This window comes from Myotis daubentonii, chromosome 11 (genome assembly GCF_963259705.1).
Source record: "Myotis daubentonii chromosome 11, mMyoDau2.1, whole genome shotgun sequence".
In the NCBI taxonomy this organism is placed as follows: domain Eukaryota; kingdom Metazoa; phylum Chordata; class Mammalia; order Chiroptera; family Vespertilionidae; genus Myotis; species Myotis daubentonii.
Window position 1 is genome coordinate 81,613,691 of NC_081850.1, and position 19,720 is coordinate 81,633,410.

At 63.4% G+C, this 19,720-nt stretch overlaps 1 protein-coding gene across 7 annotated transcripts in view; it reads right to left on the reverse strand.

Annotated features, from left to right (window-relative positions):
- Positions 1–4,177: 4,177 nt before the first annotated feature.
- EHMT1 (euchromatic histone lysine methyltransferase 1) overlaps positions 4,178–19,720 on the reverse strand; it is a 73,769-nt gene continuing 58,226 nt past the window's right edge. For all 7 annotated transcript variants that reach the window (XM_059658533.1, XM_059658534.1, XM_059658539.1 and 4 more), the window contains 13 exons: positions 19,356–19,462; positions 15,619–15,741; positions 14,639–14,740; positions 14,123–14,227; positions 12,832–12,986; positions 11,942–12,109; positions 11,641–11,785; positions 10,965–11,042; positions 10,532–10,647; positions 9,511–9,597; positions 9,123–9,201; positions 5,391–5,566; positions 4,178–5,303 (listed from right to left, as the gene is read on the reverse strand). In XM_059658533.1, coding sequence (XP_059514516.1) covers positions 5,129–5,303; positions 5,391–5,566; positions 9,123–9,201; positions 9,511–9,597; positions 10,532–10,647; positions 10,965–11,042; positions 11,641–11,785; positions 11,942–12,109; positions 12,832–12,986; positions 14,123–14,227; positions 14,639–14,740; positions 15,619–15,741; positions 19,356–19,462 — 1,616 coding nt within the window. In that variant the 3' untranslated portion in view covers positions 4,178–5,128. The remainder of the gene's footprint in view (positions 5,304–5,390; positions 5,567–9,122; positions 9,202–9,510; positions 9,598–10,531; positions 10,648–10,964; positions 11,043–11,640; positions 11,786–11,941; positions 12,110–12,831; positions 12,987–14,122; positions 14,228–14,638; positions 14,741–15,618; positions 15,742–19,355; positions 19,463–19,720) is intronic.

The window sequence follows — 19,720 nt, forward strand, 5'->3', positions numbered from 1 at the left end:
CCTCTCCCTTCCTCTCTGAAATCAATGAAAACATGTTAAAAAAAAATTGATGGCTCAGTGGTTGAGCGTACACCTATGAACCAGGAGGTCATGGTTTGAATCCTGGTCAGGGTTCATGATCGGATTGCAGGCTCGATCCCCAGTGTGGGGTGTGCAGGAGGCAGCCAATCGATGATTCTCTCTTCTCGTTGATGTTTCTCTCTCTCTCTCCCTCTCCCTTCCTCTCTGAAATCAATAAAAATATATTTTTAAAAGTAAATAAAAAGTGATGAATATTCCATTTTAGGAGTGCAGACTCCCCATCTCTCCTCTCTGCCTGGGTCACTCCTACGTGCTGCCTCATGGCCAGATGTGGCTGCCACAGCACGAGTGTCCTATCTCTACACCACCTTCTCTACAGGAAGGCAGAGGCGGGCAGGAAAAGGACAGCCATCTTTTAAAATTAATGTCTAGCCCTGGTCGGTGTGGCTCAGTGGATAGAGCGTTGGCTTGCAGACTAAAGGGTCCCAGGTTCGATTCCGGTCAAGGGCATGTACCTTGGTTGTGGGCACATCCCCAGTAGGGGGTGTGCAGGAGGCAGCTGGTCGATGTTTCTCTCTCATCGATGTTTCTAACTCTCTATCCCTCTCCCTTCCTCTCTGTAAAAAATCAATAAAATATATTTAAATAAATAAATAAATAAAATTAATGTCTAGCCCTGGCCGGTGTTGCCCAATGGATAGAGCCTCAGCCTGTGGACTGAAGGGTCCCAGGTTTGATTTGGGTCAAGGGCACATTCCGGGTTGGGGGCTCGATCCCCAGTGGGGGGCGTGCAGGAGGCAGCCGACTGGTGATTCTCTCTCATCATTGATGTTTCTATCTCTCTCTCCCTCCCTCTACCTTCCTCTCTGAAATCAATAAAAATATTTTTTAAAAAATAAATAAATGTCTGATATCCTCTGGCAAGAGGCTCCCCCAGCAAATTGCTCCCTAAACCTCTTTGGGCATCCCTGAGCTCCAAGAAGGTGGGAGTGAGTATGGCAGAGAGGACAGGACTGCCCCCCCTCCAAAATCAGGGTTCACTTGGGTGGGAAGTGGGGGTGCAGGCTGTGGGGAAGCCACCAACAGGCGTGTCTCAGAGAGAAAGAGAATCGGAGAGGGGTGTGGACAAGGGACAGCACGCACAGCGCCTGCTGCAGGGCTGGCCAAACTGCTCACTCCCGGTTTCTTTCCTAAGCAGCCGTGGGCGGGCTCTGTCCGGGGACAGGGAAGAGGTGGCAAGAGCCTGCTGTCACTGGATTGCACGTTAGGAATGTTGTATTCGCCGCACAAGTGGAGGTGTCGGCAGGCAGCTGTGCTGGGTACCTGCACCTGCCTTCCCACCGCCCCAACCCCTCCAGGCCCCGCCCACCGCCCGCACGGACCCCGCCCACCTCTGCCTTGGCACTGTGTATCCGCACCAGCTCTTGGTCATGCTTGGCCACGTAAGGTGGTGTAATTTTTTAAAAATACGTTTCTATTGATTTCAGAGAGGGAGGGAGAGGGAGAGAGAACCATCGATCGGCTGCCTCCTGCACGCCCCACATTGGGGTGAGCCCACAACCTGGTCATGTGTCCTGACCAGGAATCGAACCCTGACCTCCTGGTTCCTAGGTCGACGCTCCACCACAGAGCCACGCCGGCCGGGCGACGTGTATTCCGTGCACATCGCACAACGACCACCTCATCCCCTCACGTGGTCACCTGTTCTGCCGGGAGACGGCTCCACACTTGCTCTTAGCGACTTTCAAGTTGACGACTCGGGATGACCCATGGTCACCAGCTCAGGACGATCATCCTGTAGCTGGATGTCTGTCCCCTCTGCCCAGCACCTCCCCTGTCCCCGCCCCCGCCCAGGACCACCCTCTACTCTCTGCTCCTGAGTCCCGTCCTTTTAGAGCCCACGCAGGAGTGAGAGTGTGAGCGGGTCCTGCCGTCGGACGCACCTCACCCAGCCAAAGCCCCGAGGCCCATCCGCAGGTCGGAAGGGCAGGACCCCGCCTTTCCCCTGGCCGTGCTCACGGGCTCGAGTCCAGGTGCCACGCCTCCGGTGTCACTCGCGTGCGGGCAGGCACGTGGGCGGTTCCCTTGTCTTGACTGTGAGGAACGCCGCAGTGAGCACAGGGCTGCAGGCATCTCTCCTGGACCCGGGTTTCATTTCCTCCAAGTAACTCCGCTGAACTGAGATTGCTGGGTCACAGGTCATTCTAATGGTCATTTTTTAAAATTATATTTGCATTGATTTCAGAGAGGAAGGGAGAGGGAGAGAGAGAGACATCAATGATGACAGAGAATCACTGATGGGCTGCTTTCTGCACGCTCCCCACTGGGGACCGAGCCCACAACCCGGGCCCGTGCCCTGACCGGGAATCGACTGTGACTTCCTGGTTCCTAGGTCGACGCTCAGCCAGGGAGCCGTCCCGGCCGGGCTAGTTGCCCCTTTTGAGGCCCCTCCATCGTCTCCCAGGGGGGCTGCACCGTCTGCATTCCCGCCAACAGCACCGAGGCGCCTTTCCCCCACGTCATGGTCGTCCAGCAGGACGGTGCGTACTCACAAGGCCCGTCTGCATTTCCCGAGGGATGAAGTTTTTGAGATGAGATGCTGGTGATGACTGCGAACTGCGGGAGTGTAGTAAAAGCCACTGTGCTGTGCATTTTAAAATGGTTAAATGGTGAATTTTGTTACGTGAATTTCACCTCAGTAAAAAAAATCTTGAATAAGAAATGTCAATAATGTCAAAGATATTCACCCCCATCCCTCTCTGCATCAGCATGCCAGCCTCCTCTGCTCCCAGTCCTGCTCCGTCCGGCCGCCGAGCGGTCGGAGCAGAGAACACGTGACCGGCACTGCCCTTCGCGGGTCCTCAGGGCTCCGACCGCCCCGCTTGGTCATCAGCACCAGCACTGCAGGCCACAGGGCCCTCCCGGCTGCCACAGGCCGTCCCCGTACCTGGACAGCTGCGTCCCACACAGCACCCCGACATCCAGGGCTGCCACCAGAGGACGCCGTGGCGGGAAGCGAGGTCTGTGCAGAGGCTCCCTCTGCTCGGCCTGCACGCCGGTGGGGGCTGTGCCCTGTCCAGCCAGCACGGCTACACACTCGCCCTGGTCCCTGCGTCTCTCCATCCTGCTCGGCCCATCACGGCCGCTCCCCCAACTTCTCCGCGACCAGAGCAGTCCCCCAACACGCAGCGCGGGCCACGCAGGCCCTTCCCGCACGCACGGCACCATCCGGGCGAGTGGACTCCGTGTGCACTCGGACTGAACGGTGTGACTGGCACAGAAATCATGGCAACCCCGGGCTCCGCCGCATTCCGGGCACGTCTGGGTGGCTGCCGAGGGGGAGGCCGGTCAGAGGGGGGTCACCTGTCCTGCGCCCCAGGGGCGGGTGCCCAGCTGGAGCAGAGACCCCCGAGGACTCTGCCCACACGTCAGGTTAGGATCGTCCACGGCTGCCTCAGGTGTGGCCGCCGGCCTCCTGGGCCAGGTCACACACGGAAGCCCCGGGGACTTGTTTAAAATGCTCGGAATCTAACGTGACCCCTACTTGGGGGTCCCTTCACCTGACAGGCCACCCAACACCCCAAAGGTCTCAACTGAACGAGGACATCACCTGTCGGACCTGTCACACCTGCACACTTGGCCGTGGCCGCTCCCGCACCCTGGGCCTGGGCCGCCCGCCTGGGGTGACGTGACCGAGGGCCCAGGGGAGGCCCTGCGCGGGCTCCTCGCCGCCAGGACAGCGTGGGCGACAGCCACGCCGGCAAAGTCTGACCAAAGGTGAGCTCAGCCACTTCCCGCTGAGCTCGCAGGCTCCCTGGTGGAGGCCAGCCCCGCCTGGGAAAACACGGACACGGGGACACGGGGCAGAGGCGTGGACCCTGAACAGGGTGGCCGCCCGGCAGGAGGCTCCCGCAGCTGCATCACGTTCACGCACAGATCGGACTCCAATCTGGGGACTTACCTGCCACGGCCAGCCATCGCGTCCGTGTTTCTGTGCGGTTTGTCGTTCCCACGTTTCTCGTTTCCCCTCGGCGCCTGTGCTGGACCTGCTGCCCCGCTAACGTGCACACGCACACACGCTGACACGTGCACACGCACACATGCCAACACGTGCGCCGGCGGAAGCGCAGGTGCCGAAAAACCAGCTGGAACAGGGTCTCGTAATGAAAACCTCCTTTAAAGTTTTTCTTTTATTGATTTCATTGAAAACAGAACAAGAAATGGTCTGAGCCAAAAGACTGCTCTTAAAACTGTCAAAAACATTTAACAGAAAAAATAAACATGACGCGTATGAATGTTTTAGAGTCGCACAAAAACCCCACGGTTACTGCACTAGTTACAGTTTTTAAAAAAGTATATGCCAACGAAAAGGGTGACCTGTAGGCCACCACACAGAAGGCGGCGGCGAGTTTATTCACTACAAGGCTAACGCTTTAAAAAGTTTCCTGTGTTTTATTCTAAAATCACTTTGTTCTTTGTACAGTTGATATTTTTCACATGGTGAGTGGGAACCACACCAGGATCAGCACCGTTGTCTGTTGTGTTGTTTGTTGTCCTAATGTTCAGCGATGGTAGAAAATAAATCAGTTTATCCGTCATCAGAGCACGTGGCTGAACAACCCACACAAGGGCGGTGGCGTGCGGCGGGGCGGGAACCACCGTGCCCGGGAGGGGCGGCGTGGCAGCTCACACACAGGGCTGGGCACGCATGGACTGGGCAGTTTCTTTAAAAAGCGAACACTTTCTCCGAAGTCCACGGCGCTTGCCCGACCTCGCAGACGGGTGGGACGGGCCTGTGCAGTGTCTGTGCGGCCAGGACTTGAGGGGTGGGTCTAACGGAGCAGCTGGGTGAGGAGGTGGTGGCGGCAGGTGCCTGCAGAGGAGTCTGGACCAGCAGGACGCTGCTCACCAGCCCACAGCTGGGAGGGACCTTGAGGAGGAGGGGAAAGGAGAATCGTGGAAACGACCAACCGCCAGAGAACAAGGCTCTGCCAGTGACCCCAGCGCACAGCACAGTGCGGCTCCTGCACAGCCGTCAGCCTGGAGGCCCTTGGCGCCAGGGCACCCTCTCTCCCTCCGTTGCAGCGTGACCAGCGCCACCGGAGCCTCATCGGGAGCCGGCGCTGCAGGAGCTGGTGTCGGGCAGGCCGTCCTCCGCGGCCTCCCGGGCGCTGGCCTGCCGCTGGGCCAGGGCCGCGCTGGAGTGCCGGCACTTGGGGGACCCGCAGCGGCAGCTGAACAGCTTGCCTTTGATGTCCCAGAAGCGCTGCCCGTAGTCAAACCTGGGGAGAGAGGAGAGAGAGGCTGAGGCAGGAGCCCGGGCACAGCCGCCTCGGCGTCTGCGTCAGGGAACAGAGCCCACGCCCTACCCCAGCTGCTCGCCGGCCTCGATGAGCCGGGTGCTGAAGAAGGCGATCCTGGGGAACCGCAGGTCCTGGTGTGACATGAACACCCGCACGGGCACCAGGTTGGGCTCGCAATGGTGGTTGATGAAGCGGCTCACGTTCCCGTAGAAGCGCGCGTCGATGCAGTACAGCTCTCCGTCCTGCGGGCGAGAGCGGGCGTGGGGCACCAGCCCGGTGGAGAGGCAGCCAGAGCAGAGGCAGCGAGGCCCAGGGCTGCTGGGACACCCCCATGCCATCCCCCCCCCCTCCTCCCCCTCCCCCTCCCCGCGCCAGGCCTGGGACTGAGGAGCCCAGTGGAGCCCCACCATCTGGGCTCCATCAGGGGGAGAGCACCCGCCCCCCCAGACTCTCCCTGCAGCTCTGATTCTGTCAGCGTGGGGGCTGGGGGGTCAGGCAGGCGGAGACCATGGGCCACGGCTTCTCACACGTGGTGAGGCCAGGAGGGAGGGGCTGGAGACATGGAACAGCCGGGCAGGTGGGGTGGGCAGAGGGGCAGAGGGGCAGAGGGGCAGAGGGAGGGAAGCTGCAGGCTCAGTCATCAGAGCGGTGGTGGCGACCGACCGGGAAGCAGGAATCCCATGGCCTCCGCTGCCCCACAGGACGGAGGTCCCCCCAGTCCGCACACGAGGAGGGACAGGAGCGGACTGTGAGGAAGGCAGGCGAGAGGGCCTGGCCTAACCACACGGCCCGGGGCCAGCACTTTCTCTGGGAAGGTCCAGCGTGTGGGAGCTGAGCCTGCACCCACCCCAGGGGCTGCCGGCGTCACTGGGGCCGGAGCAGAGGGCCCACCACACGGAGGGACACGGAGGGAGAAGCCTGGACAGAGGCGGCGTCCCGGCCCACCCAGCCAGCGGCCTGGTCTGCAACTCGCTTCCGGAAGAATCTTAGACCCTGAGCCCAGAGCACGTGTGGACAGAGCCAGAGCGAGGACAGGGCCACCTTCCTGAGGCTCCTGCGTGGAAGGCAGATCTGACCCCAAACCCGTGCCCGCCGTCGTCCGCGCTGCTGACACTGGGAGCCAGGACAGAAGCACAGAGACGGAGCCGGTTCCGAAGAGAAACAGGGTCTGCAGACCGACCCCCACTGGGTTCCAAGATTCACCCAAATCGACGGCGGCCAGGAGAGAGGGGCACAGATGTGAGGCTCAGCAAACAGGTCAGAGGGAGGAAACAGGCCAGACCCAGACCCACGAGAACCCCGAGGCACCTCAACCCCACAAGCCTGAGTCAGCTCGAGCCACACACCCACTGCCGGCACCTGGGGAAGGAGAGAGAGCCTCCCACGGCCCCGCAGCAGACAGAAGGCGAGACAAGAAAACCACTTTCTATTCTCGGGCGACAAGGAGGCCGAGGCTGGGCAGAGTCTGACACGTGTGACGCGCACGCACGCAGGACCCGCAGACCACACCGCCCAGCTCCAGGCGCGGAGGGAAGGGGCAGGAGGCCGGAGCCTAACAACAGCCTGCAAATGCAGCACCGGGTGCAGCCCTCCCAGGAGGCGCCTGAGAAAGGAGCTCTCACATCCACAGACGCGGTAGCAAGTCCAGCGGGAAGCGGGTGCACCGCGGTCCCTCACGGCCATGGAGTGACCAAGCCTCGCAGACAGCGGGGCGGCTCTGACGCCACAGAACTCCCGCAGGGAAAGCTCACCCGCCAGACCGAGCAGCCCTGGCTGAGGGGCCGGAGGCAGGGATGTCCCACCATCTTGCTTGTGGCGGTGACAGAACTAAAACCAGTCACTTAAATGCCAAAACCTTATTGAATGAAAAACCCAGCCCAGCTGGTGTGCCCACTTGGATCGGCCGTGGTCGCCTGCACCAAAGGATGCTGGTTTGATTCCCGGGCAGGGCACATGCCCAGGTTGCGGGCTCGATCCCTAGTAGGGGGTGTGCAGGAGCAGCCAATCGATGTTTCTCTCCCTCTCCCTTCCTCTCTCTCTAAAAAGAAAAGAACCCTGGCTGGTGTGGCTCAGTGGATAGAGTGTTGGCCTGTGTACTGAAGGGTCCTGGGTTCAGTTCCCCGTCGGGGCATATTGGGTTGCGGGCTCGATCCCCAGTGGGGGGCGTGCAGGAGGCAGCCAGTCAATGATTCTCTCTTCTCTCTCATCATTGATGTTTCTCTTTCTCTTTCTCTCTCTCTCTCTCTCTCCTTTCCTCTCTGAAATCAATAAAAATATATTTAAAAAGAAAAAGGAAAAAACCCCAACAAAAGATATCCAAAACTACACCACAGCCCTGGCCGGTTTGGCTCAGTGGATAGAGCGTCGGCCTGCAGACTGAAGGGTCCCGGGTTCGATTCCGGCCAAGGGCATGTACATTGGTTGCGGGCACATCCCCAGTAGGGGGTGTGCAGGAGGCGGCTGATCGATGTTTCTCTCTCATCGATGTTTCTAACTCTCTATCTCTCTCCCTTCCTCTCTGTAAAAAACCAGTAAAATTAAAAAATAAAAATAAAAAAACAAACAAAAAACCACACCACAGAAAACCCTAAAACAGCCTGGGGGTGAAGAAGACTGAAACAAGTTCAGGAAAGAGAAGAGGTGAGGTCGCCCCTGATGACCTCACCTGGTCTGTAGGGTCCACGCTGCCCCCCACCCCTAAGGGAGGGTGAGACCCGGCAAGAGCCCAGGGGAGAGGGCGAGACCAGGATGCCGGGAGCTAGTGCACGGACACCGGATGCACGGACACACCATGGGGCCACAGGGAAGGGCAGCCTTCCCAGCCACTGGCACCGAGTCCAGATGCCGTCACCTGGGGAGGAACCAGCGAACGGCCACCCGGCAGGTGCAGCGCGTGAGCGTGAGGTGAGGGCGCCTCTGGGCAGCACCTCACCCTGGGAGCAGGGGCGGGGGAGGCGACAGCAGACGGCACGAGGACGCCGTGACGAGGAGGACCCTGTCCCTCAGAGGGAGGACCCTGTCCGCTGGAGGAGCGCCAGGGGGCGAGCAGGCCACCGAGGGAGGACAAACACTGGTGTCACCAAGTGTCTGGAAACGCAAGAACCGCTGAAGACCTAGAGCTGCCGTGGCAGCTGGACGAAGCAGGGAGTTCTCAGGAGAGACCTTCTGCGGCCAACGCGCTCCCCAGGCCCACACGGTCACAGCGCCAGGCGGTGCTGGGTGCCCGGAGCCCGTCTCGCTGGGCCGGCGTGTCTCCCAATCACAGCCGGGAGGGTCGGGGGGCAGCTCCTGCAGCTTGGCCCTGATGGGCCCTGAGCAGAGGACCCCACTTCCCCATCCCTGCCTGAGCGCTGCAGCCAACAGGCACCTTACGAAGGAGGGGCCACACGAGAACCAAGATGGAGGTGCGGGGGCCTCGGCAGCATCTGGGACCTGGCACCAGGCTGGACGCCAGGCAAGCCAGCTCCTCTCCCCAGTCCCAGGAAGCAACGGGGACTCGCACCCATTCCCACGGCCTGCCCTCACCCCTGGCACGCGGCTCACGACTCGCACCCGTTCACACGGCCCTCACCCCTTGCACAAAGCTCACAACTGCTCTGCAGGTCACTGTCCCGGTGGCTGTGCAGGCGCGGGCTGTCCCCCAGGATGACAGGCTGGGGTCCAGGGGCGAGGCTCGCTCCCCTCCCCGGGTCAGGGTCCCTCAGCCCTGAGCACAGGAGGCCAGCGCTGGGTGGTGGGCAGATGCGCCCACGCTGCGCATTCACACTGAGCTCTGTGCCAGCCCTCGGGACGCAGTACCTTGTTGTCAAGGTCGAAAAGGTAAGAATCTTCCTCCCGCACATCGGCCTCCGAGTCAGAGATGAGCTCGCCCACGTACCTGCGGGACGGACAGCGTGTCACCTGCCGCCACCACAGCCAGGGGAGACTGCGGCCACGGAGCCAGGCTTTCACTGTGGCAGGAGATGGGGCACGAAACCCTCTACTGAGCAGGGAGGGAGCCAGAAACCCCCCTGGAAGGCACCCCATGTGGACGGCACAGCCTCCCGAGGCAGGAAGGGGAGGGGAGGGGAGGGAAGGAGGCAATGCGGGGCTGGTGCTGGGGCAGCCCCGCTGGAGCGGCAGGTCCGCCAGCGGGTGCCCCCCGGGCCTGACCCCACATAGCACGCCCAGACGTGCCCTCACTCACTCGCAGACGAAGGTGCCCACGGGGATGTCCTGCAGGGTCCGCACGCCCCAGCCCATGTTCTGGGTGCGGTAGAGCTGCAGCCTCGCCCTGCAAAACAGGGTCTGTGCTCACGGCCACGGCCAGGGCCCCCGCTCCTGGCCACGACAGGCATCACCTTCAGAAACGCTTCACAACGTGACAGGCAGAGCAGTGACTCCGGGGCGACACGGCCTCTGTGCCTCAGGTCCGTCACCTGTACCACGGGGACAGCCCGGGCCCGACCCCTGGTCGCAACGAGGACCAGAGGGGCTAGCGCTGCCCCAAGCCCAGGCTGTGACCAGGTCAGCCCGGGCTGCGGGTCAGGTGTGGGGGACACTCCCAGCCCCCCCTGGGGGGGACGTCTGTCCTCACCCGGATGAGACTCCCTGCCACACGAGGGGACGGGAGCGTGGGCGGGCACAGTGCTCTGAGGTCGCCAACAATGAGGAGCCACACGCTGGGAATTCGCACTCAGCCTCCCGACCCAGAGGGACATCCGGTCACCCCTCGACACTCAGGGAGGGTTCTGACCAGAACCCAGGGCCCGGCTCTGGGCAGCCAGGGGACACGGGGGAAAGGACCCCAGCCTGGCCAGGGTCTGGGGCCAGCCACACCCGGACCGTGGGCCCTGAGCGACTGGGGAGGTCTTGCCCCAGGGGAGTCTGAGCCGGCAACAGGGCCTGGTGCTGGGGACACTCCCGCCCAGCAGCCGTGGGAGCTGCAGGCGAGGCCGTTCAGGGCCAGGCCTGTGCGCTGCTTTGGGCTCTTCTGACCAAGACGGTCTGGTCCTCTCGGCCTCAGAGCCACGTCTGAGCCGAGAGGAAGCAAGCCTTGTTACGTACACCCATGTGGACCCTGACGGAGGACAAGGGCTCAGACGCACATGTGCCCCAAACACTCCCTGTACAAAGTGCACGCAACACAGGATGCCTCAGACTCGCCAGCGGTCTCACGCCGCCAGGGCAGCTGCGGGGCGGCCCGGGGGCGGGTGCAGCGCACTCACCGGAGGCCGTTCTGCACGACGCGGTTGCGGCAGTTCCGCCAGCAGGCGCAGGCGTGGTTGCACTCGAACAGCAGGGGCGGCTCCGCCATGTTGAACTCAGGGAGCAGCCGGCCATCCTGGGGACAGACACGCAGTCAGGACCAGCCAACACAGATGCAACACACTTCTACACACAGAGCACTGGCCCACGGAGGCCTCTGGTCAAACGGGCCCTGGGAGCAGGGGGTGGGAACCTGGGCCCCCCGTGGTCACCCCCACCTCCAGGCACCACCACGCACGGCGGAAGGATGCTGGCTCGTCCCCAGGGCCTGGCCTCCCACCTGCTGCTCCCCCCCGCCCCTCCACCCCGGCCCCCCTGCCCCCTGCCCCTGAGCTGCTTGGAACAGCCCTGGAGGAGGGAGGGAGGCTGACAGCAGGGCCGCCGGGTGCTCACCTTGTCGTACCAGCAGCGCATGCTGAGCTGGCCGCACATGCAGTTGCTGGAGGAGCAGTCGTCGATGCAGACGCAGTACTGGGGGGTGGGGGACAGGGTCACGCTCGGTGCTCCCTCCCGCCCACAACCCCCACCGTGCAGAGGGCTTGGTCTGCCAGGAGTTTCCGCAAGCCACGCCCACTGAGGGGAGGGCATGACCTCGCGGCTTGGTTCTCAAGGCACCAAGGGAGTGTGGGCTCTTGGAAAGAAGGGCGGGGCAGAATGCCCAGTCGCTGAGGCTGGGGAAGGGGCTGGGCATGGGCATGGGCTGGGGGGGCGGGGGGGGGGGGGGGGTACGGCTGCCCTGGAGACACTCCGTGGGAAAGGCCAGGCCGGAGCACGAGCCCTGCCTGAGGCACACGCCTGGCTTCCGCCTGCAGGGCACAGGCTGTGGGCACAGCACGGAGGCGGGACCTCAGCTCGCTGCACGGGCCCTTCTTGCCCCGCGGGGCCTGGAACCAGCACGCACGGGGGACGCTAGGCTCTGCTTTGGGGGCCGGACCCAGCACGGGACGTGGATGCGTTTTCTGGGGACCCATGTCTGCTCAGCTCTTGGCAGAGGCAGCCCCGAGCAGGGTCCTCCTGGGAAACCCCGCCGCCCGGCCGCCCGCCGCAGGCCCTGGCCCAGGACGCCGACCTGCAGGTGGGTGATGTTCCGGTCGATGTTCATGGGGGACGTCACGCAGCTCTGGGAGACGTACTTGTAGTTGCTGGGGCTGGGCTCGCCGTCCACGGCGTTGACGCAGGGGATGGGGATGCGCTCGTAGCCGCGAGCGATGTCTCTGCCGGGGAAAGGCGGTACTTTTGCTGTGACAGGTGCGGCCCAGGGGGGACTGAGGAGGACAGACGGCCGCCGCCGAGAGCGGCTCTCCTCACAGACCCCGCGCCCATCGCCATGGCACGCGACAGGACGGCCCTGGTCTCGGGACGCGCCTCACCTGCTCACCGTCTTCTCCACGGGGACGGGCCTGTCCGGGGCCGAGTCCCGCAGTGCCTTGCTCATCTGCAGGGCGTCCCACACCTGTGAGTGGAGGCTGGCGCACTGCAGGGGCGTCTCCCCCTCCTTGTTCTTCAGGTTGACGTCTGAGTCCCGGGAGAGAAAGAGGCTGAAAGGAAAAACGTGGGCCAACAGGACATTCAGATCTGCGTTTGAGAGACAGGAAGACGAGACACACCGCTGGCCGTGACATTTACGAGCTGGCGGACGGTGCTGGGAGGACTGGGGACTCCCCAGAGCAGCCCCCTCCTCTCCCACGCTCCCCTCCCGCAGAGAGCGAGCGGGAGGCGCTGGGAGGGCGTCGGGTTTCTGGGCATCTCCGCTCAGTGCTCCCTGACCGCTGGGAAGGCACCGTGACGGCATGAGCAGGCCCCACGCCGCGTGCCCGGCGGCGACCCCAGGCCTAACCTGGGTCAGAGCCAGGCGTGGGCGGCACAGGATGCCGTGAGCCCCCCCTGCCCAGGGCCTCCCCCCAGCACGCCACGGTGCGGAGCTGCTGCCACGTCCCACGTGGGTGCGAGCCCTGCAGGGGCTCCCTCACGCCCGGGCAGACAGGTCACCTGGGGTCACGGGTCAGGCGGGTCCTGCTGATGAGAATGGGGTCGCGCCCAGAGTGAGCGCTGGGGGACATAGGCCTTGGGCAGCCAAGGGCTCCAAGTGGCCAGCACCAGGGGACACTGCCCCCACAGGGCTCCCCCCACAGGCTGTCCCCTCGGCCTTGGGCGACCTAGCACTCGGGGCTTTTTCACAGAGACCCCGGAGCCAGGCTGTCTCCACTGACCTCCGACCTGGGACACCCAGGCACTCCCCGGGAGCCTCGCACGCACTCACACGACGCAGGCGTAGCGGTCCTCCCGGGCAGCGATGTGCAGCGGCGAGTCGCCGTGGATGTTCACGGCGTGCAGGTCGCACCTGGCGGCCAGCAGGATCTCGGCAATGTCCACGCAGCCCGAGAAGGCCGCCCAGTGCAGGCAGATGTTCTCCTCCTGCAGGGCAGGGCATGACGGCGGGGCATGAGGGCGGGGGCAGGGCGTGGTCCGAGAGGGAATGGGTCCCCAAGGACTGTTCTCATATCAAAATGGCCCAGGACACAGCACAGCACCTGCAGGGACCTGATCTGAGCTGCACTCGGGGGGACAGGCCTATCAGTCACAGGCAGGGGGCGCTGTGTAAGACCCGAAAGACAGGCTGTGTGGTGCGTGAAAATGTGCTTCACAAAGCCTCTGTGAAACAGCTTCCTGTGGAAGGAAACCAGGGACCTCTGTGCTGTGCAAACAGGTCCCGTGAGGACCCGGCAGTCTCTCAGGACTCGACAGCCCTGAGCCCACAGGAACCCGAGGTGGCGGGCATCACAGCTCAGCCCACGGGGGGGCGCTGCCGCTCAGGCACAAACTCTTTGCTGCCCCTGAACCACTCTCTGCTCCACTGGCCGGCGACGTGAGCCCGGTCCCACGGGAACTGCATGCAGGAGGCTGGGCGCCCAGGCCCCGCGGTGGGGCCGCCATGTGGGTCCCCTGCCCCTGCCCATCCCAGTTCCTGCCTGTCCCACCGGGGCCGCAATCCAACACCCCAAGCCGACGGGAGCCACGTGTTCTCCATGACACCAGGCCCTCAGACAAGGCGCTCCATCTCGCTCCAAGCGCACGCACCGCTCGGCTCAGTGAGCTTCAGAAAAGGAAGAGCAGAACGGGCGCCTGTGAAGGCGGACGGAGCCACGGCGCCCATCTGCCAGGGCCACAGCCAGGCCGCCCACTGCCCACCACCCCGCTGGCTCTGGGTCCCTCAAGTCCTGGACGTTACTCAGCGCCGCCTGCTGTCACCCGACTCCACCAGCACATGAGCAGGGCGCTGCGGGGGCTCTGACCGCGGCCACGTTCCCTGGGCAGACACACCTGCCCTACACACTGACCATCAGTCCAGTGTCTTCCATCAGCCCCGCCCCACGGCACGGCCAACCCCTCCTCTGTCCCTCCAAGGCGGCACCTCTACCTGCCCAGGTGCAGGCGATGCCCAGGGCTCCCTGGTCCCAGCAACTGGCTGACACAAATAATAACCACAGAACCGGGCTGACTCGAGGGCGGGCCTCCCAGCTGGGCCGCCCCACCCCCGCGGGGACACTCACGTTGTCCCGGATGTTGATGTCCGAGCCTTTGGACAGCAGCAGCTTCACCAAGTCCACGTGCTTGTACTCAGTGGCCCAGATCATGGGCGTCCAGCCACCATCATCCTAATTTCAAAAGAACGAAATTCCAGCGCTGGCACAGAGGGCGATCTCCCTCGGCCTGCAGGCCGTCCGTCGTGCCATGCCGACAAGGAAACCGAAGCTCAGGGCACTGCCCCAGGTGTCTTGGCGAGGGCAGGACAGAGCCAGGACTGGTCCCGACTGACCCGCAAACCCCTGAACATGCCCATGCACGCGACCAAGTCACAGGAGAAAAGAGCAGCCCTGCTGCTGGCCAGCCCCGCCCAGGGCCAGGGTCGGCTGGAGGCGGCCACTGCAGGGACGGTGTCTGCTCCTCCCTCTGGTCCCAGGGGCCCTGGACACTGAGCACGAAGCAAGAGCGTCGGCGAGACCTGCACATGGGGACCTGGGGTGCAGCGGGGGAGGGGAGGGGCGGGGGCGGGCGGTGTGGCTCACCTGGCAGTTGACGTCCATCTGCCCATTTGAAAGCAGGTACTGAACCACCTCGTAGTGGCCTTTCTTGGCAGCCAGGTGCAAGCAGGTGGAGCCCTCTGCATCCTGCAACACAGAGGCCGCGGGTCCAGACACACCTGGACCTGCAGGCCGCCTGACGCGGGGGCGGAGGCGCTAGGAATGGGAAACCTGGGGGGGGGGGGCCTTGCTCAAGGTCACAGGCCAGGACCCCAGCTCTGCCCACAGCCCAACCAGCTCCCGACGACACTGACAGCTCTCAGCGAGTCTCCCGCCTCCGTGGTGAAGTGTTCTAAGCCTGGCGTGCTCCTGGCCGCTGTTGTACATGGAACCGCTTTCTGAACTTCCTTTCTGGGTGGTCCAGCAACAAGTGCGAAGAGACACACAGGCCTGTGTCTGCACTGACTCTGCTCTGCTGCTGTTACTCTTCACCCGGGGATAGTTCTATTGCTTTTTAGAGAGTGGGGGGGGCTGGGGAGGGAGGGTGGGAGACACACCGATGGGTCGCCTCCTGCACGTGTTCCAACCAGGGTTGAAAACCGAACCTGAAACCCAGTTACGTGCCCTTAACCGGGAATCGAACCCGAGACCCTTCAGTTCCAGGGTCGGTGCTCTAACCACTGAGCCCGGCCAGGGCTCTGCACTGACTTTGTATCAGGCGACTGCCCTGCACACACGCATCGTTCTAACTGCTCGCTCCTGGACTAGTGGCGGTTTCTACAGGCGAGACCAGGTCTCTGTAGCATCGCTCTGCGTCTTCCTTCCCAGCTTGGACCCTTTTCTTTCTCTCCCCCGCTCACTGCAGCAGGTAGAAGGCAGCTCCCCGCCCTGCACACAGCCCTGACAGCCGCTCTGGGTGCTGCAGGCGCAGGGACCCGGGGAGGGGGGGGGGGGGGGCCGAGGCTCCGGCTCCCGAGACGCTTCGCAGGGAGCTGTCCCTGCTGGGCTCTGAGCGGTGCACGCACCTTGGGGTCCACGAGGGCCCCGGCCTTGATGAGGTATTTCACTGCGTCCAGGTGGTTGTTCTCGGCCGCCTCCATCAGCGGGGTCCTCTGGTCCTCCGAGCAGGTGTCGATGTTGGCTCCTGCCTGGGGGGACAGTGGCGAGTGGGAAGCGGCTCCTGCAGCCACCCCCGGGGAGGACGGGGCGCCTCGCACGCTTCACTGTCGAATGGAAAGATCGCCCGGCTGCGCTCGTCCTTCCCACTGCGCAGCCTGGTCGCACTTTCCCATCGAACGCGAAGACCTAGCTATCGCCATCACAGCTCTGCCTCACGAGGAGCGTTCACGTCTAAATGAATTGGACAGAAATGTCACAGCGCAGCCAGGGCAGCGCCTTCAGAAATGAGGAGGAAGGCGACAGCCCCTAAAACCGCAAAGGGGTGCAGAGGGGCCCCCGCAAGGCCGCAGGAGGTGCTGAGGTGACCTGCATGACCGCAGGACACCTGCTCAGCGTCGCCCGGCCCGTTCTCTGGAATCCTCGCCAAAATACACAGAACCTTCCGTGTATTGTGCAGCGATTGCTAGTTTTTCCGAAAGAGTGTGAACCGAGAAACCACGCGGCGGGTGCACAGGCCACGCTCTGAGTCTGACACGTGGGCGGCCCGACCGAGCTGGTCACGAGCAAGAGGCGAAGGGCGTGGCAGCTGAAACCCACAGGGGGAGGAAGCATCACTCACACCTTAGACCGGTGGACACACAGCTAATATTTCGTTTCTAAAATAAATATTTACCATGGGTCAGGCTGAGTGCTAGTTGTTACTTTCATCCATTAAAACACAAAACGAACCTGGAATGGCTCACATGGAAACCGAGGCTCTGACAGAGACGCGCTCCTTTCCCAGGTCAGAGGTCAGAGGCCGGCGCAACAGGTAAGACACGGGCACAAGGTCGATTTCCAAAACACAAAAGCTCAAAGCCAAGGAGGGCGGCCCGTCCGAGGGCCCAGTCAGCCCAGAACCCCACAGCAGCTGATTTTAATGATGAACTTGACACACGACATGCGATAGCCGGACGTGTGATAAGCAGAGCGCGTGGCTGCGCAGCTCCTGAGGCCCGGGCTGCATTGGGGGGGGCGCCCTCTGCAGGTCAAAGCCGGCTCTGTCTGCAAACTGGCCGCCTGTATTGGCAGTTCTCCTCCTTGCCCCCAAATTCCCAGTGAGGACACGGGCCAGCCGGCCGAAGGCGGGAGCTGCACGTGGGGGGCCCTCTGCACAGGGCCTGAGTCTGGGAGTCTGGGAGGGCAGAGTGGGGCTGATGACCCAGAGCTGAGCTCGAGGGGGCACGGCCTGAAGGTCAGGGGTCAGAGGGCCAGGCCTTCCCCGAGACTCTGGGTCCAGGTTTGAGGAGTGGTTTGGATGGACCAAAAAACCAGCTCTCGGAGTGCTCGCCCGAAAGCAGAGCCGGCCAGCGACCGGCTTCACACACAGCACCGAGGCCTCCTAGGGACACCAGCAACCCACGACTGACTCCAGGACAGCCCAGCGGAGAGCAGTCACCACCAGAGAAGCGAGGGCGGCCGAGAGAGAAGCCAAACACTCTGAGAAGGAGACACAGGAGAGAGTGAGGCCAGCAGGTGCCCGACTGCCCGGCTCCGTCAGCCAGAGGAACAGACCTCCAGGACAGACGCCCGTGGGGACAGCACCAGACGCGGAGCAGGCCCGGCCCCGTGTCCCCCAAGTGCCCCCTGCCCAAGTGCATGAGGTGAGACACCTGTGCGAGAGCGCACAGCCCTCGGCCGCCCCCTGGCTCGAGCCTGTGACGCCTGGAAAACACCTCGCCTCTGAGAAAAGCTCAGGCACGCGCCCGCTCAGAGCTGGAGCAGAGCACGGAAATCCCAGACAGCGTGACACCCAGCGCAGCCGGAACGGAGCAGGCAGAGCCGCGGACCAGATGGAGCCGTGGCCAAGGCCGCTGCGGTGGCCGCCCGTGGTCCAGGACAGGGCGCAGCCAGGGTGTCGCCCGTGCTGGCCCAAGGCTGTGGCCGGATGCTGTCACCCACACGGCCACCCAGCCAAGCCCCGAGTCCCAGGAGCGCACCTTCCTTTCGCTCAGTGTTGTCACCTGTATCCAAACAGCCACACGTGACAGCACGCACGCAGCAGAGCGCCGGACGAAACCACACGCCTCCACAGGCTGCGATGCTGGGACGGAGCAGGCGCCTGCCCATCAGGCAGGGACCTGGGTGTTCCTTCTCAGAGCTGCCTCGGGGCTGAGGGGGCGCACAAGGCCAGAGCCGACCCAGGGGAGATCACCCCCCCCACACAAAAGCTGAACCTCCAAAAACGGCACCCTGGAGCTCCCGGTAAACAGGACTAAACCTGCCCCCCTCTCCTCGGGAACCCCGGGAAAGCTGCCTGATTGGAGGAGAAGGAAGTACAGAAAGCACAGCCCTGACGCCATCACACTCACCACCGCGCTGAGTGCCCTCGGAGGGCTGGGCGGCTCCAACTACAACCACAGGCGTTAGAGACCAGCTGAGCGGCAGAAACGACAGCCTTTACCAGACTCGAGGCTCCTCTACACAGAGACCGCAAGCGGAGCGAACAGCTCGCCACGTGCTGCCCACGCAGCCATGTCCAAACAGAGGCTCTTCGCCCGCGGCAGAGCTGGGGAGGCCGAGGAGCTCGGCTGGGGCCGGGCAGCCAGCCCACAGGTGTGTCTCCTTTAAGGCGGCTCCAGGTTCAGGGCGCTGGATCCTGCTCGGTGCTCGTACCTGCCGCCTCTGCGGGCCAGGGCGAAGAAGAGGTGCCCAGGGCACCCCCGGAGAACGCGACCCGGCTACAGCCGTGCGACAGGCACACGGGAGGGAAGGAGAGCAGGCAAGTCCTGCCCTGTCAGTGCCTCGCGGCTCCCACAGAGCATGCGCTGGTGACAGCAACGCTGGGGCCCAACGGAACAGCGGAACCCGCGGATCTCGGACAGTGACGAGGCCCCTGAGAACCCACCAGCAGCATATGGCACTTTCCTTGAACTATAAAGAGCAACCAACAGGCATTTGAGGAAAACCTCTAGATAAAAAAGAGCAAAACAGATGCATAAAATTCAAAGTGACCGTCAGTGATGTGGTCAGAGGACAAGGAAGGACTGCGGCTCCAGAGAGAGGCTCGGAGCCAGGACGCAGACTGACAGCGCCCCTGCAGGAGTGGAGGGAGGCGGGATGAGGCCTGGCTGCAGACCGGGAAGGGGAGAGGGGCCCGCAGAAACCCTGGGACCGGAGCTACGGGGCAGGGCTGGGGACCGCCGGAGACCAGCAGACACTGGGCCAGGAATCTGCAGAGCTCTGGGCGCAGACGCGGGAGCCCCTGGCCCCGTGGGTTACAGGGGTCCCCTGAAGCCTGGGCAGAGAACAGGAAGCACAGAAGGTCAGAAGCAACAAGTGGGCTCCAGGAAGCAGGCCCGGGCCAGTCGGGGGACAGGTCCCGAGTGACGGTGCAGGGACGGCGTCACAGTCTGCAGTCAGGAGGGAATTAGCAGGTACAGACGCCTCGGCCCTCGGAGACGCCGGCAATGCTAATGCTGGGCGTTTACATGGCCTCACCGCCACTCACACGCTGATTGAAACAGTGGGCGACACGCCCCAGTGAGGACCAGGAAGGGAAGGGTGAGCCCGACAGGGCCTGACCCCCCCACACACGGGTCAGGAGGTATCTCGACCGAGCCCAGCACCAGGGGAGGCGGGGCAGCCTGCAGCCCACACGCACCTGGATCAGCATGTGGCAGATGTCCACGTGGCCGGCCTCCGCCGCCGCGTGCAGGGGGGACCGCTTGCCCTGGTGCTCCATCTTGAAGTTGGGGTCAATCCCGTCAACTGTGAACAAACAGGTTTGACATCTTATTTTGGAGCCGGCATGAATTCCCGGCAACAGGCCGTCTTCAGGCACCTGCACTACTGACTGGGCCACCGCTGGGGGGGGTGGGGGGTGGGGGTGGCGGCGGCAGCACCTGGGTCTGGTGGAGACTGGCTCGAAGGGAGCCGTTAGGAGTCTCTGTGTCACCGAGGGGAGGCTGTCGGAAGCCACCTGTCGATACAAATCCTAGCCCTTTAGCCCCTGGCTACCCTGGGCCC